This window comes from Echeneis naucrates, chromosome 15 (genome assembly GCF_900963305.1).
Source record: "Echeneis naucrates chromosome 15, fEcheNa1.1, whole genome shotgun sequence".
NCBI classification, from domain to species: Eukaryota; Metazoa; Chordata; class Actinopteri; order Carangiformes; family Echeneidae; genus Echeneis; species Echeneis naucrates.
In genome coordinates this window covers 10,976,575-10,988,621 of record NC_042525.1, presented here as the reverse complement: position 1 = coordinate 10,988,621, position 12,047 = coordinate 10,976,575, and the positions used below count along the sequence as shown (strand labels likewise).

At 40.3% G+C, this 12,047-nt stretch overlaps 1 protein-coding gene across 2 annotated transcripts in view; it reads left to right on the top strand.

Annotated features, from left to right (window-relative positions):
* LOC115055254 (E3 ubiquitin-protein ligase NEURL1-like) overlaps positions 1–12,047 on the top strand; it is a 28,589-nt gene that overhangs the window by 1,366 nt on the left and 15,176 nt on the right. For both annotated transcript variants that reach the window (XM_029520924.1, XM_029520923.1), the window contains exons 2-3: positions 4,160–4,401; positions 5,561–5,882. In XM_029520924.1, the coding sequence (XP_029376784.1) occupies positions 4,160–4,401; positions 5,561–5,882 (564 nt within the window). The remainder of the gene's footprint in view (positions 1–4,159; positions 4,402–5,560; positions 5,883–12,047) is intronic.

The following is a 12,047-nucleotide window of genomic DNA, read 5'->3' as shown; positions in this document are numbered from 1 at the left end:
TCTCTTCTTCTGCTATGTTTTCATGTTTAATGACACCAGTGGAGAATTTGTGCAGCCAACTGTTTATCTTGAGGAACGTAATTTCTAATATTTCAACCACTGCATTTCAATTAGCATCTATTGCCATTAGCATGTTTAGACTTATACTATAATAGTGGCATGAAATTATCCGGAAAAGGCAGTTAAATCGTTAATCACAATTACTCTCAAGGCAATTAATCATCAACTTTCAGCCCTACTGATAAGAAAATATTGAAATATTAGATGGTGAAATGTGGTTTGGAGATGTTCTTTGGGTGCTAATTGCTAACCTGATCAGAAAACTATAAATATTTCTCATATGACAGATGGACAGGAGCCAAACCACATAGGCTTATTTCAGTTTCATTGTGTGGGGCCACTTGTGTTAAATAACAATACAGATGTACAGCAGGAGCGTTGCTAGAAATTCCTGGCCCTCTGACAGGAGCTCAGTCAGGGGCCCAAAAATGTAAATATCTATAATCCCTGTGTGTAAGAGCTCCTGTCCAACTCAAGGGCTCATGGATCATTCAGCTCTCAGCTCTCCACATCTGGCAAAACTAATGAGCATGTAAGCTGATGTTTAGGCATCACAGTGGGGCCTTCACATGGTTGAAACCCCTTTTTTAAATAGTGTTGTTTTCTTTATGTGTTGCGTTTCAAACTGAATTGTGTTCAGTTTTGGCTTTTTCTCCTCACCTAGAACACCCTCAGCTCCAATGATACAGTAGCTTTTTACTAGTCAAATAAAAAACAACGATCAGAGAATGAATAAGCTATTAAAAAAGAAAAATCCATTCCATTCCGTCTCCTCAGATGTAAAAGTTTTTTCGGTTTCCTTTTTGTCATCTCTGTCAGGAAACTGATTTCCTCTGGTCGGTGGTCTGTTTGTCTGACGAAACTCTGAGCTTCGGGAAATGAAGGGAATATGTTACAATTTTCTAGACCCACTTTTTCAACCCACTGAAAAAATAATCCCAGATTAATTAAAATTGTTTGTTACAGCCCTGAATTTAAAATGACATTACACTGCAATATATATATATACACACATGTGCAACGGCACTGTAAATGCATACTAGACTCTTTTGCTCAGAGCTTGAGGGATTTAATGTCTCGGTTGTAAATCAAATTAGTGAAACTCTTTTTTTTTTTTTTTTTAAATCAATACTGTTACCTACACATTTTTTTTAACAATTTCCAAAGGCTGTGACTTTTGCAAACCCCAATCATTGTCCACAGAATTAATCTTGTTGTCACATATTATTTACAAATTATTGCTCAGCACCGACTGCAGAGGAAGGTGCACCCTTGGGAGACTACCAAACTCTAATCTGGGGGATTCTCATAATCAGCTGCAGGTCAAAAAATTGGCTATAAAGTGTAGCAGGATTAGTACGTGATGACTTATAAAACTTCATGAGTGTTTGAGAATCCTTGTTTACATCATGTGGAAACCACACAAAGCATGGCATCTTTGCAAAAACTCAACAAACACATGGCCTCTTGCTCCCGGGGCTGCTGCCTGAGAACCCTCATCTCTTTCATACTAACGTCACACCACATCAGGGCCTCTGTTCAGAGGACACAACACAGAGGAGCATAGGAGGCCAGGTGACACTGGCCAGGCCCACGCTTTGTCTCTGCACTGTTTGTCCTTTCCAATTAATGACAGCTGAGGCTGTCACATTGTGTGCGGTGGTGCATTAAGAAACATTATCCTTCCTTAAGTTACTCATCTGACGTTTATCATGGCACCTCTCTTTTATCATGGCAGGGCTCTGCTCACTGTTCACTCTGACATCTCCATCGAATTACATGACTTTTTAAACACGCTTCAACAGCCACTGAATCACCAGCGCTTTTAGCTCCAACCAAACTCTCATTCACAGTAAATCAAATGTGATATTTTTATTTATGCATCTATTTACTTATTTGGCTTAATTTGTGGATTTTACAGTCCTCTGTGTGCTCTCAGGGCGCGAAACTCATTCCAACTTGCCTGGAAGTTAAAATAAAGCTGTACATAAAAAAGGAACTGGATAGTTCAATTATACAGCAGCAGAAATAGTATAAATGTTTCGCGAATGAAGGCAGATATTGGTTTCTTTGGTTAGACGGTAAAGCTGCATTCCCTGCAGAGCCTGTTAGATGTTACTCCTGTTTTCAGACTCAAAAAATATGCTATTCATTCATTCATTCAGGCCTAGTTATTGATGCAGCACAATGCAGCCCTGTTTTCTTTTCCTGAAGACATCGCGTCTGACATGACATCATGGATGCAATGTGGCTGAAGGATTTGTTATGACTTCATTTAAGACCACTGTTGTGCACAGAGCACAATTCAGCATTGTTTTACGGCGACAAGAGCATGTGAAGATTTTAACAAATACACTGGACTGAGCCCAAAACACTTGGCAGAAGCTATTCAGTTGTGATTTAAAAGGAAGGAGGCTGCAGTAATACGTGACAAAGCTGGCCAATGGAGACTTTTCTTTTATAGTTTGATGCCATGTTATAATGTCCAAGTCCTCATCCTCAGTTCCTCCTGCACTCTCTGTCCTGGATGGTGACTTTACGACCAACCTGGTGTCAGAAGTCATGTGATTAGTCATTGCCAATCCTGAGAAGGCTTAATTAATCTGTCTCCAGGGCACCTCATAAACCCCCTGACCTACCAAGGTCACTTAGTGGACAGCAAGAATAATAATAGTCTTTCAGTGATAGCTCACGCAGTGTACTTCTCTCAAAGGGAAACACAAACAGTTTCCACAAACTCTTCCAAATTTAGTTGCAAAAAGACATGCAGTTCTCATTGACGAATAAGTGTTAATTAGGCCCTAAATTATTTATTTATCTTCCGGGCTTGGCAGACTGGTGAGATCTTATGGTACTGAAAAGTCACTGTAGAGAGAACATAAGTAACAGAAAACAGGAAACTCTAAATATCACTTGATGAGATTATATTTGTTCAATTCAAAAACAGCCCTGCCTTACATTTAATGAGAACACAATGTCTGTGAGAAAATGCCTCCTCCACAAAACCACAGTGACCTTGGCGTCTTGCTACAAAGAGAAATGTAGAAACAAAAATGTGGAAAGTTGGTCTCAATGAAGGGTGTAGTGAGTGTGAATTCAGGCTCATGATGACTTTAAGCAGAGTCTTTATCAAAAACCCAAAGCGACAGATGTGATGTGACAAAAAAATAAAAAAATAAATAAAAGATGTTGGCTCTATTCCTTGCTGTGGTAAGTGGGAGCAGTTATGATTCACAGACTTTCATGGGAAAATGTTAAAAACTTAGCTACAGGTCGAATCACATCTTCTCCTGTGGGTCTGTTTTTATTTTGGCACTTTCTCTTCCCAGCAAAGCAAAAATAAACAGCACAAAATCTCATTAAGTGGCAGTGATCTTGTATAAATGGCTACACTTATCCATTTATTTAAGACAGATAGTGGGTTTTGTGCTCCAAGCCATAAACATTGCAGATGAGCAACAACCGGACATAACACATGACAGCATTGCCTCACTATAAGGGCTGCTTTCTTTGCACCTTCCATGTTAGCTGATTATTTTGTTTTCTTTACTGTCCTCCTGTTTCCTGCTCACTATTGTTCCTTGTAGCACAGAATGAAACAAACCACAAATGAAACATACACCAGTTTAAACTGTTTAAAATTTGGCAAGATGTAAAAGGGGGAGAAAAAAAAACAAAACAAAAACAAAAACCAAGAAGCGATGGGTGTTACTGGAAATGACCATTCAGTGAAATATTTTGCATGAACCTCTCATAGGTGTATTGTATTTGCATAGCTAAGGGAAGAATTCTGTCGCCCACCCCCATCCAAGGACGTTTACATGTAATTTACCCTGCACATCGCATGTGTCTGCACCATATGAATGTGGTTCTACCCTGAAAGTCTCCAAAATAAGATTGTGTGGATAAGATTATTTTGATGGGCTTTCAACAAGTTGGATGTTGCATGAAGACATGGAAGTTGAAATGGCATGTGATATGGTGTCAGCGTGTTATGTTAAAGCAGCCTGTGGTGGCACAGAATGTCTCATCCATTTCCCATTTCTCAGTTCCCCACCTGTAGACCAAAGTAAACCACCCTTTCATTTTCTCTATGCAGATTCTCTTAATGGACCGTTTCCTGGAACATCCCATCAGTGCCACCACAAGCCCAAGCGTTGCCTGCCCACACAGCCATGTGGAAGCTTGTCCTCAGTCCCTCTGCTCTTCCACCCCAGCACCAAGGGCTCACAAATCATCATGGACGTGTCCCAGAGGAATGTCAAGAGACAGGCCAGCTTCTGCAACGCCATCACCTTCAGCAACAGGCCTATTGCTGTGTACGAACAAGTTCGACTGAAGGTGAAGGAGTTTTTGCTGTAGTTGACTAAACGACCGTGTGGATCTTTTCACCCGGTTCGACCTAACAAGATCACCTTTGGTGTGAACAAATGTATTACTCTTCCAATACAGCACTCATATAATATTAGGAACCACAATGGACCTCAGACAATTAAAAAAAAAAAAGTGGCATTTAGTTTTGTAATGCATTATGCTGCCACCAGGGATGCGCCATGACAAACATCAGTCATCTTTACGGTTCACATCATTTCCTGTATCATTACCAAAACAACGCGGCGCACCAATTTCTTGGATACAAACGGCAAAAATATTTCACAATCCACATTGGTACACACCATTTACAGCTGGTTAATGAGAAAAGAAGTCACTCATTTTATACAGTCATTAAAGACTCAGGTTCTGTCTTGCCCTCTTGCATTCTCGCGTTGCGTGTTTTTGTTTTTCTTCTCCCTCATCCTTCATTGCCCCATTTTCATTCTCTCTTTTCTCTGTCTGCTCCTGTGTGGGCCAAAACAGCAGCAGCTTAGAACAAGTTTCCATTTCACCTATCAGTCCATCTATGTCTCAAAAGTGAGAGAACAGGGCAAGCATTGCCATGTGAGGAATACTGTTATCTTGCATAGTGAATGCAAAGTAGACCGAGGTTCGAAATAAGGCTAAAAGCGTTTGCAGGTGATAAACATACCAGGGCAGCTGGTTTTCTTAACACCACATACTGTATGTTGTTTTATAGCCACAATAGCTGCTTGGCTTTGTGAACGGTGAATGTTGGGCGTCTCCACAGTTGTTGGACTGGTTCGGTATTTGGCGGAAACTCCTCATGGTGAACTGTAATAAGTTTAGGAAACCCTAACAGTTTCATTTAGTGCTATAATTGGGTCAGAGAAGAAGAAATACACTGCTTTATGACCAAATACCTGGAAAGATTATGACATGTTGTAGTCTCAGCTATTCAATCTGAGGAGCTACTTAGCAAATGTTATTATGCTAACTTAATAAGACTAAAAGAGCCTCAGCAATTCTGTGGACAACCTTGCAGAACTGCTAGCACAAGCTTTTTTATACTTATTAAATGTGTCCAAACTTTTTGTTGGCTATTCCAGTTAAGATGAAACAAAATTTATGGATTCTTCACTGATTCAAAATATCTTCTCTCCAGATTACTAAAAAGCAGTGCTGCTGGAGTGGTGCCCTGCGTCTTGGTTTCACGTGTAAAGACCCATCGAGGATCAACCCTGACACCTTGCCCAAATACGCCTGCCCTGATCTGGTCTCCCAGAACGGTTTCTGGGCAAAAGCCCTGCCAGAAGAGCTATCCAGTGAGGGGAATGTCATCTCCTTCTGGGTGGACAAGAAGGGCCGGGTGTTTTACAGAATAAACGACTCGAGCTCCATGCTGTTTTTCAGCGGCGTCCAAATCTCTGAACCTCTGTGGGCTCTCATAGATGTGTACGGCCTCACGCGGGGAGTTCAGCTGCTAGGTAAGAATCAAGTACTCTCTGAAACATGGTGGCTTTTTCTGAACTACAAACTTAGCACTATTTGTAGTTCATTTTTTTCTTGTTTCTTTCTTCTTCTCTTTTTTTTTTTTTTAACTCTTGTACTGTCATGCTTTAACCACTCAGTAAAAATAAATAAATAAATAAATAAATAAATAAATATCAGATGCAAACTATTTTCAGTTGTAGAGGTGATGTTACATACAGTGACCCTACTTTTCCCACATCCACTAAATAGCTCAATGGAAAAAGATAGTGGGAGATTAGAAAGATTGTACAGCTACCACGGTCATTAGTATCAAAGAAATTTGCCTTAGGGGGCACTTTCAGAATGTCTGAAATCCTTTTAACAAGTTCTCTGTGCTGTTTAAAGGGTCATTACATCAAAGAAATTAGGAACAAACAGATCCTCCCCAATCATTAACAGCAGATTTTCACCACACTCAATAATCTGAGGAACTGAATTGCAGATTGGAGATATATTTATGGAACACATGCCATGAAAACAGCTGCCTCCAATTTTTGAAAACAATTCAAAACTGCAAGAATGATAAATTGGAATCCTTGACGAGGCCTCAAAACTTATTTATAACCATTTCAAGAAGCGTGCCGCCCCTCTCTGAGTAGAGTAGAGGCTGTCAGCACAGTTAATTCAAATAGAAGAGGATGCCATGATGCTTAGATAGTGCCATTTAACCTCATTTCTTGCGGTGTGTTTGACAACGAGAGGCGTGCTATCTCATGATGGGCTGCTGGTATCCAGCGCCAGAGTGCGACTATCTCGAGTTCACTGGCACCGCGGTGCTGACCAGCACACAGCTCTTGTCGGAGAACAAGAGGAGTGTGTTGGCCATCCCAAGAAGACAATCAGAAAGAGGGGTGATGTGAGGTTACATGTGTGGTGTATTTCCCCCCCCCCCCCCCCCCAAAAGGCAATCAAACCAATGGAATGTCTCACTTTGGATCCAAGTCTGACCTAGACATGTGGTCACCCTTCCGTCAGCTGTAAAACAGATTAATATATTTCAATAAGAGTTATGTTCAGAAAAACATGTACAGTAGCCTGTACATTGTTATATTTTTGTATTAACATTGAAATACGGTATCCCATAGTTCAAAGTTGCACCGTACGCCTGTGTGAATGAGGCCAGCAGCTCTAAATTCCACAGTTTCTCCCCTGTTTTTCCCACATTGATCAACTTTATCCCCACATTGACTAAACCAAAAAGCCTCGGTCGTCAGTCAGCTGAAGGATTGCTTGGATGTCAGCTTTCCTCTATAGTCTGAGAGCGGCACTACTTCAGAGCATGGTATAGCTAGCAGGCCCTGCATTGTCTCAGGAGTTGGCTGGAGTTCAGCAGACACTTAGTCTCTGAAATATGGGTGGACACATCAAAGTCTGGTGTTGCGAACTGGCACATGTGCACATTTTCCTTTAACAGAAGGGTGCATTTTGAGTGTTAATGATGCTTACACAATGGTCCGAAATTAACGCTACACCAGCTGACAAATTGAGCCAAATTTCACCTGTTGTGGGCTTGTTATCACACAATCTGCCCAGGTGGGAATTACAGATCTATTGTAGTTGTTTTCTTTTCCCCCCCACACAAGACAAATGGAGCGTGGAGCTGTGAATAAGCTCTGTGGAGTGTAGGGAATGGCTCGGTTAGGTGACCTTGATTTTGCTTTTATGATAAAATTGCAGGACAATGAAAATACAAGAGAAAATGAGTTAGATAAACCCGTTGGTACAAGTTATATGAATTGCCCAGTCAGTGAGATAATGTGTTTTGCTTTGTTAGGCTTTATGGTTGTAAAAGGGACGCTACACACACACACAGAAGATCAGATTACTTGCCACTAGTAGTAAAATTCAGTCTGTAAAACAGTTGTACAGTACCTCCTATGGCTCTGGAAGCAGCTTTAAAAGATCGTGTTATCGCTGTCAGACTTGTCATGGACGACAGATTCTTCTTCTCGAAACATGGCGTCTGCATTACCCATCATGCAGCGCAAATGCCAACACTTTGGGTGGGATTCAGATATGTTTACCCCGGAGTTGCTTCTGATATTGAATGTGCAAAATAGCCAGAGTTCCCCCTTTGAAAGTCAGGAAAAAAATTTGAGGACAGCCACTGTGTCATCAGGATATTGAGCGGTGCTCCAGCCTGCTGCATTAAAGCATATCATGACCTTTGCGGTTTGTTGTTTTATATCTATATATATCTACGTATATATATATTTAAGTAATGGCAGCATATTTCTGCTTCCCCAGAATATTATAACCATTTCATTTAGAAGATGAACCATTCTTGTGTTGTGCGACCTCATTTCCCAGCCGACAGCTCAGCCCAACCAGCCTTCACGCTCTCAGGGAGCCAAGTAGGGAGCATAAATGCATCTCATCACATCGTTTCTTTGAATGGCTTCCTCGTCTTCAATATTTCATTGATAAATTATAAAAGTGTCCCCGCTAACATGTCAGCAGGCATCAGTGTAACTGTCACAGTGTTTATGTGAAACGCCACCTGAGTATAAACATCTACTGATGACAGTGTTACATCCAGAATGCATCATCGCTATTCTGACAAAATCTTTTATCTTTGTTTTTCTTGATCTAATGGGTTCTGTGATCCTTTCTCAAGTGAGCGTTTCTATAAAAGGCATTCTTAAATTCATTCTGAAGTGGTGGTTATCCTGCACTATTGTCTAAGCCATTTTTTCTAAAGAAGCTCATTTTTGAAGTTTTTTTTTGTATGAAAGTGGTGCATTTTGGCATTGCTGCAGTCTAACGTTTTTTTTTTTTTGTTTGTTTGTTTTTTTTTTTTTAAATCCTGTGGTTAGTTCACATCATACACATGCACCACAGGATTCCTTTTTGTCCGTTTGAGTTCATCAAAGCTGCTATTGTTTCACTTGCAGTGTCTCTCAACGCATCCTACTGCCAAACCATTTTTCTGCTATCAAGTCTTATTCTGATGTTTAAGAATCATTTCAAAAGCACGGTTGTTTTCTCTCTAAGCTATTATCAAGGGAGTGCAGTTCAGGAGCTAGCCACCCATGCAAGAAGTCAAAGGTGAGGCTGAGATCAGTGAGACTGCTTGAAAGCTGAGATGGTGTTGCGTAAGAGAGGAAGCTAAATTAATCTGCTGAAATCAAACTGAGCCTCAGGGGTTGTCCGGACCAACAATGCTGCCTGTGCAATTTAAGAAAGATCTGTTACATCATCACACTTGTCCTACTCATCCAGCTATCAATAAAAACCGAGTTCCTTGCTTGGGTTTTGTACAGAACAGCCTGTGCTGTTGAGCGTCTGCAGCTGAGACACATTTGCCTTTAGAGGCACTGACAAAAGGTTTCCTCAAGTGTATAATGTATCTCAAGCAGCATTACTGTTTTCAAAGATTGAATTTGTTGCTTTTATTTTCACATATGTATCCATTTAAGTGCTTACTTATATTTCTCTGAGAGGTATTATCAGAAACCTGGTCATAAACAATTTTATGACACAAAAACACTTTTTACAAAAAGCTATATTTTAAAAAACTTTTACAGATGTATTAACTCGTATTCTGAAATTCCAGAAATCAGGTCACAAATAACTTGCACGTGTTTCCATTTGTACCATATTTCCCAGAAGTGAAACACATATGGGAATGGCATACAACTCTACAGTCAGTAGAAATAATGCTGCCCCCTTTAAACATGTATGGCTGCAGTCAGAATGTGTTTGTTTATGGGACAAATCCCAAGAGACCACACACCATCCACTGTTTTGCACAGGTATGATGGATTCATTCCAAGTTAGATAAGCGGAGCAAATCAAAGGCATCTTCTGATGGATGCAAGATGCTCTACTGGGGGTTTGTTTACTAGAGGTAGATGAGTCACTTAATCACTGACAGAATGGCAGTGATCCATGAGACCGGCATCAGCTAACATCATCTGCAACCTGTCTCTTTAGTCATTAGAGAAGAATTCAAAATGGCTGCCAGGCTGTCAAGAGGCTGTGCAGCTCTCAAGTGATTCAGAGGAGGGCGTTGACATCAATCATGTCTGCACAGAGCACTGCGATGCATTAGGCCTGTAGGGCATCAATGTTGGTTAAACCTTCTCTGTGCTTTTCATGTGCACCATCATCCTGTGAAACATCACTAACATTTCCTCCTCTGGGGACAGAAGGGACAGTTTTGAAGCCGGAGCACACAAATGTTTTCAAAACAGTTTCCATAGATGTAGATTTTATTTGTCACTCCTGATGGTATACTTCCACAATGTGGGATGGACATCTGGGGAACTTTGTACAGATATTCATGGCCTGAAAAATGATGCCAGAATTTTTGCAGTACCATCATCAGGCAGATAGTTTTGTGTTTTAAAGAAAAGTCTCAGGAGTGATTGTATGCTTTCTACAGTTCATCTGGCAACGATGCCAAGTCAGAGTCATTTTCCTGTGAAATATCTCAATGTCTGTAAATACCACAGTCACCACAAATTTTTTAAAAGACATTAATGGATTTCAGCTTATGACTCTTTACATAGCATCATCGTGGTTATGTGAAATATCTCTCTGGCTGTTTCCATGAAAGGCCTAAACATGTCCCCCCTATATCCTGGCACACTAACACTGCAGTAACATGGTAACCTGCCAAACATCTGCATCATGGCTGCAACTAATAATTATTTCTCTATAATTGGTTAATCTATATAATTTAATCAATTCATCAAATAACTGTCTAGTTTATGAAATGTTACATTTATTCGCTCTTTTCTATATTTAACTATTTACTTATGTCTCGATTACCCATTGCTATTGTTTTATTACCACTATTATTGTTAATTGTCATTAGCATTTAGCTTTTAACATTGCTTTCCTATCGTGTAGCGTCATCCAGCATGACTGAAGACTCATCATCTTGTTTTAGATGTTTCGTTCTCTGACGGCATTATACTCTCATACGTTTGCGTTCCTCAATGCTAAACTGTAACTGTTCATGATTGTGCAGTACAAAGCGGTGAAAGTCAAATATATCCAAACACGCTGGGCTTGTCTGAAGCTCTGCAGTGCTTTTCCTCTCTTTGTGTCTATTTTTGTCTGCGTGCACCTAACGCTCACTACTACAGATCTCACTTATTGTTTCACTTGTCAACATAGATTATGCAGACTTTTACAGGCTTTTGATTTGTGGATGAAATTGTTTTAAATATAGAGAGGGCAGTAAGGTGCAGGCTGACACAAATGCCCAGATATACAGTGTAATGTCAGCACAGTAACAATGCAAGGTAAAAATGGCTCAGTCCTACACAGTGAAGGACATTATGCACACTGCTAACCATTAACACAATTAAAACTTTCATTTCGGCTATACACCACATTTTTATGTTTATGGGTGCCCTTACCTGTTTCCTCAGGGCTACATGAGGTAGAAGACCAAACTCTGTTGTTATTATTGATTGATGAAGACCCACGATAGTCCTGAAGCATACGATTACCCCAAAGTATTGCAAATGGATGTTGTACTATTATGCGAATTTCTGGTCTACTGCTTACAGCAAATCTTCCAAAAACAATAAACTGGAAATTCAGCATGTTAATAACAATATACAAAGTCATCTGTCAAAAGTCAGTTTCCAGCCAAAGGCAAACAGCATACAGTTAGGAAAAGGGAAAGAGAGATGCTGAGCGTCTCTGTATTATAAACATTTGGTAATTTCCTTGAGCTAGATTCTTTTGGCACAATTAGACGAAAAATCATGAATCACATTATGGCCTCCCCCACACATTTTGTTCTTTTTCCTTCAACATTCCCACCCTGCTTTTTGATCACACAAATAAATCATAGGTAAAAGTGGTACTTTGGTCAAAGTACTGGACATTTAAACATGATTACAGTCACATTAAGGTTTTCGCAAGACGATGGACCATGTCCCAAGTTCTCCTCTTTTGGAAATCACTGAAGCCTGCAAGCCTGCAGGTCAAAAGAACCAGTTAGGCCCATTATGATACCTTTTTTGGGTAAAAATCAAACAGTGAGAGATGATTGCTGCCCAAGGCTGGGGTAGCTTTGTCCATTGTCCCTCTTTCCCTCATGCTCATGAGTCATTCCAGCACCGTGTTCCCTGCTCAAGCTTTAACGAGTCACAGCT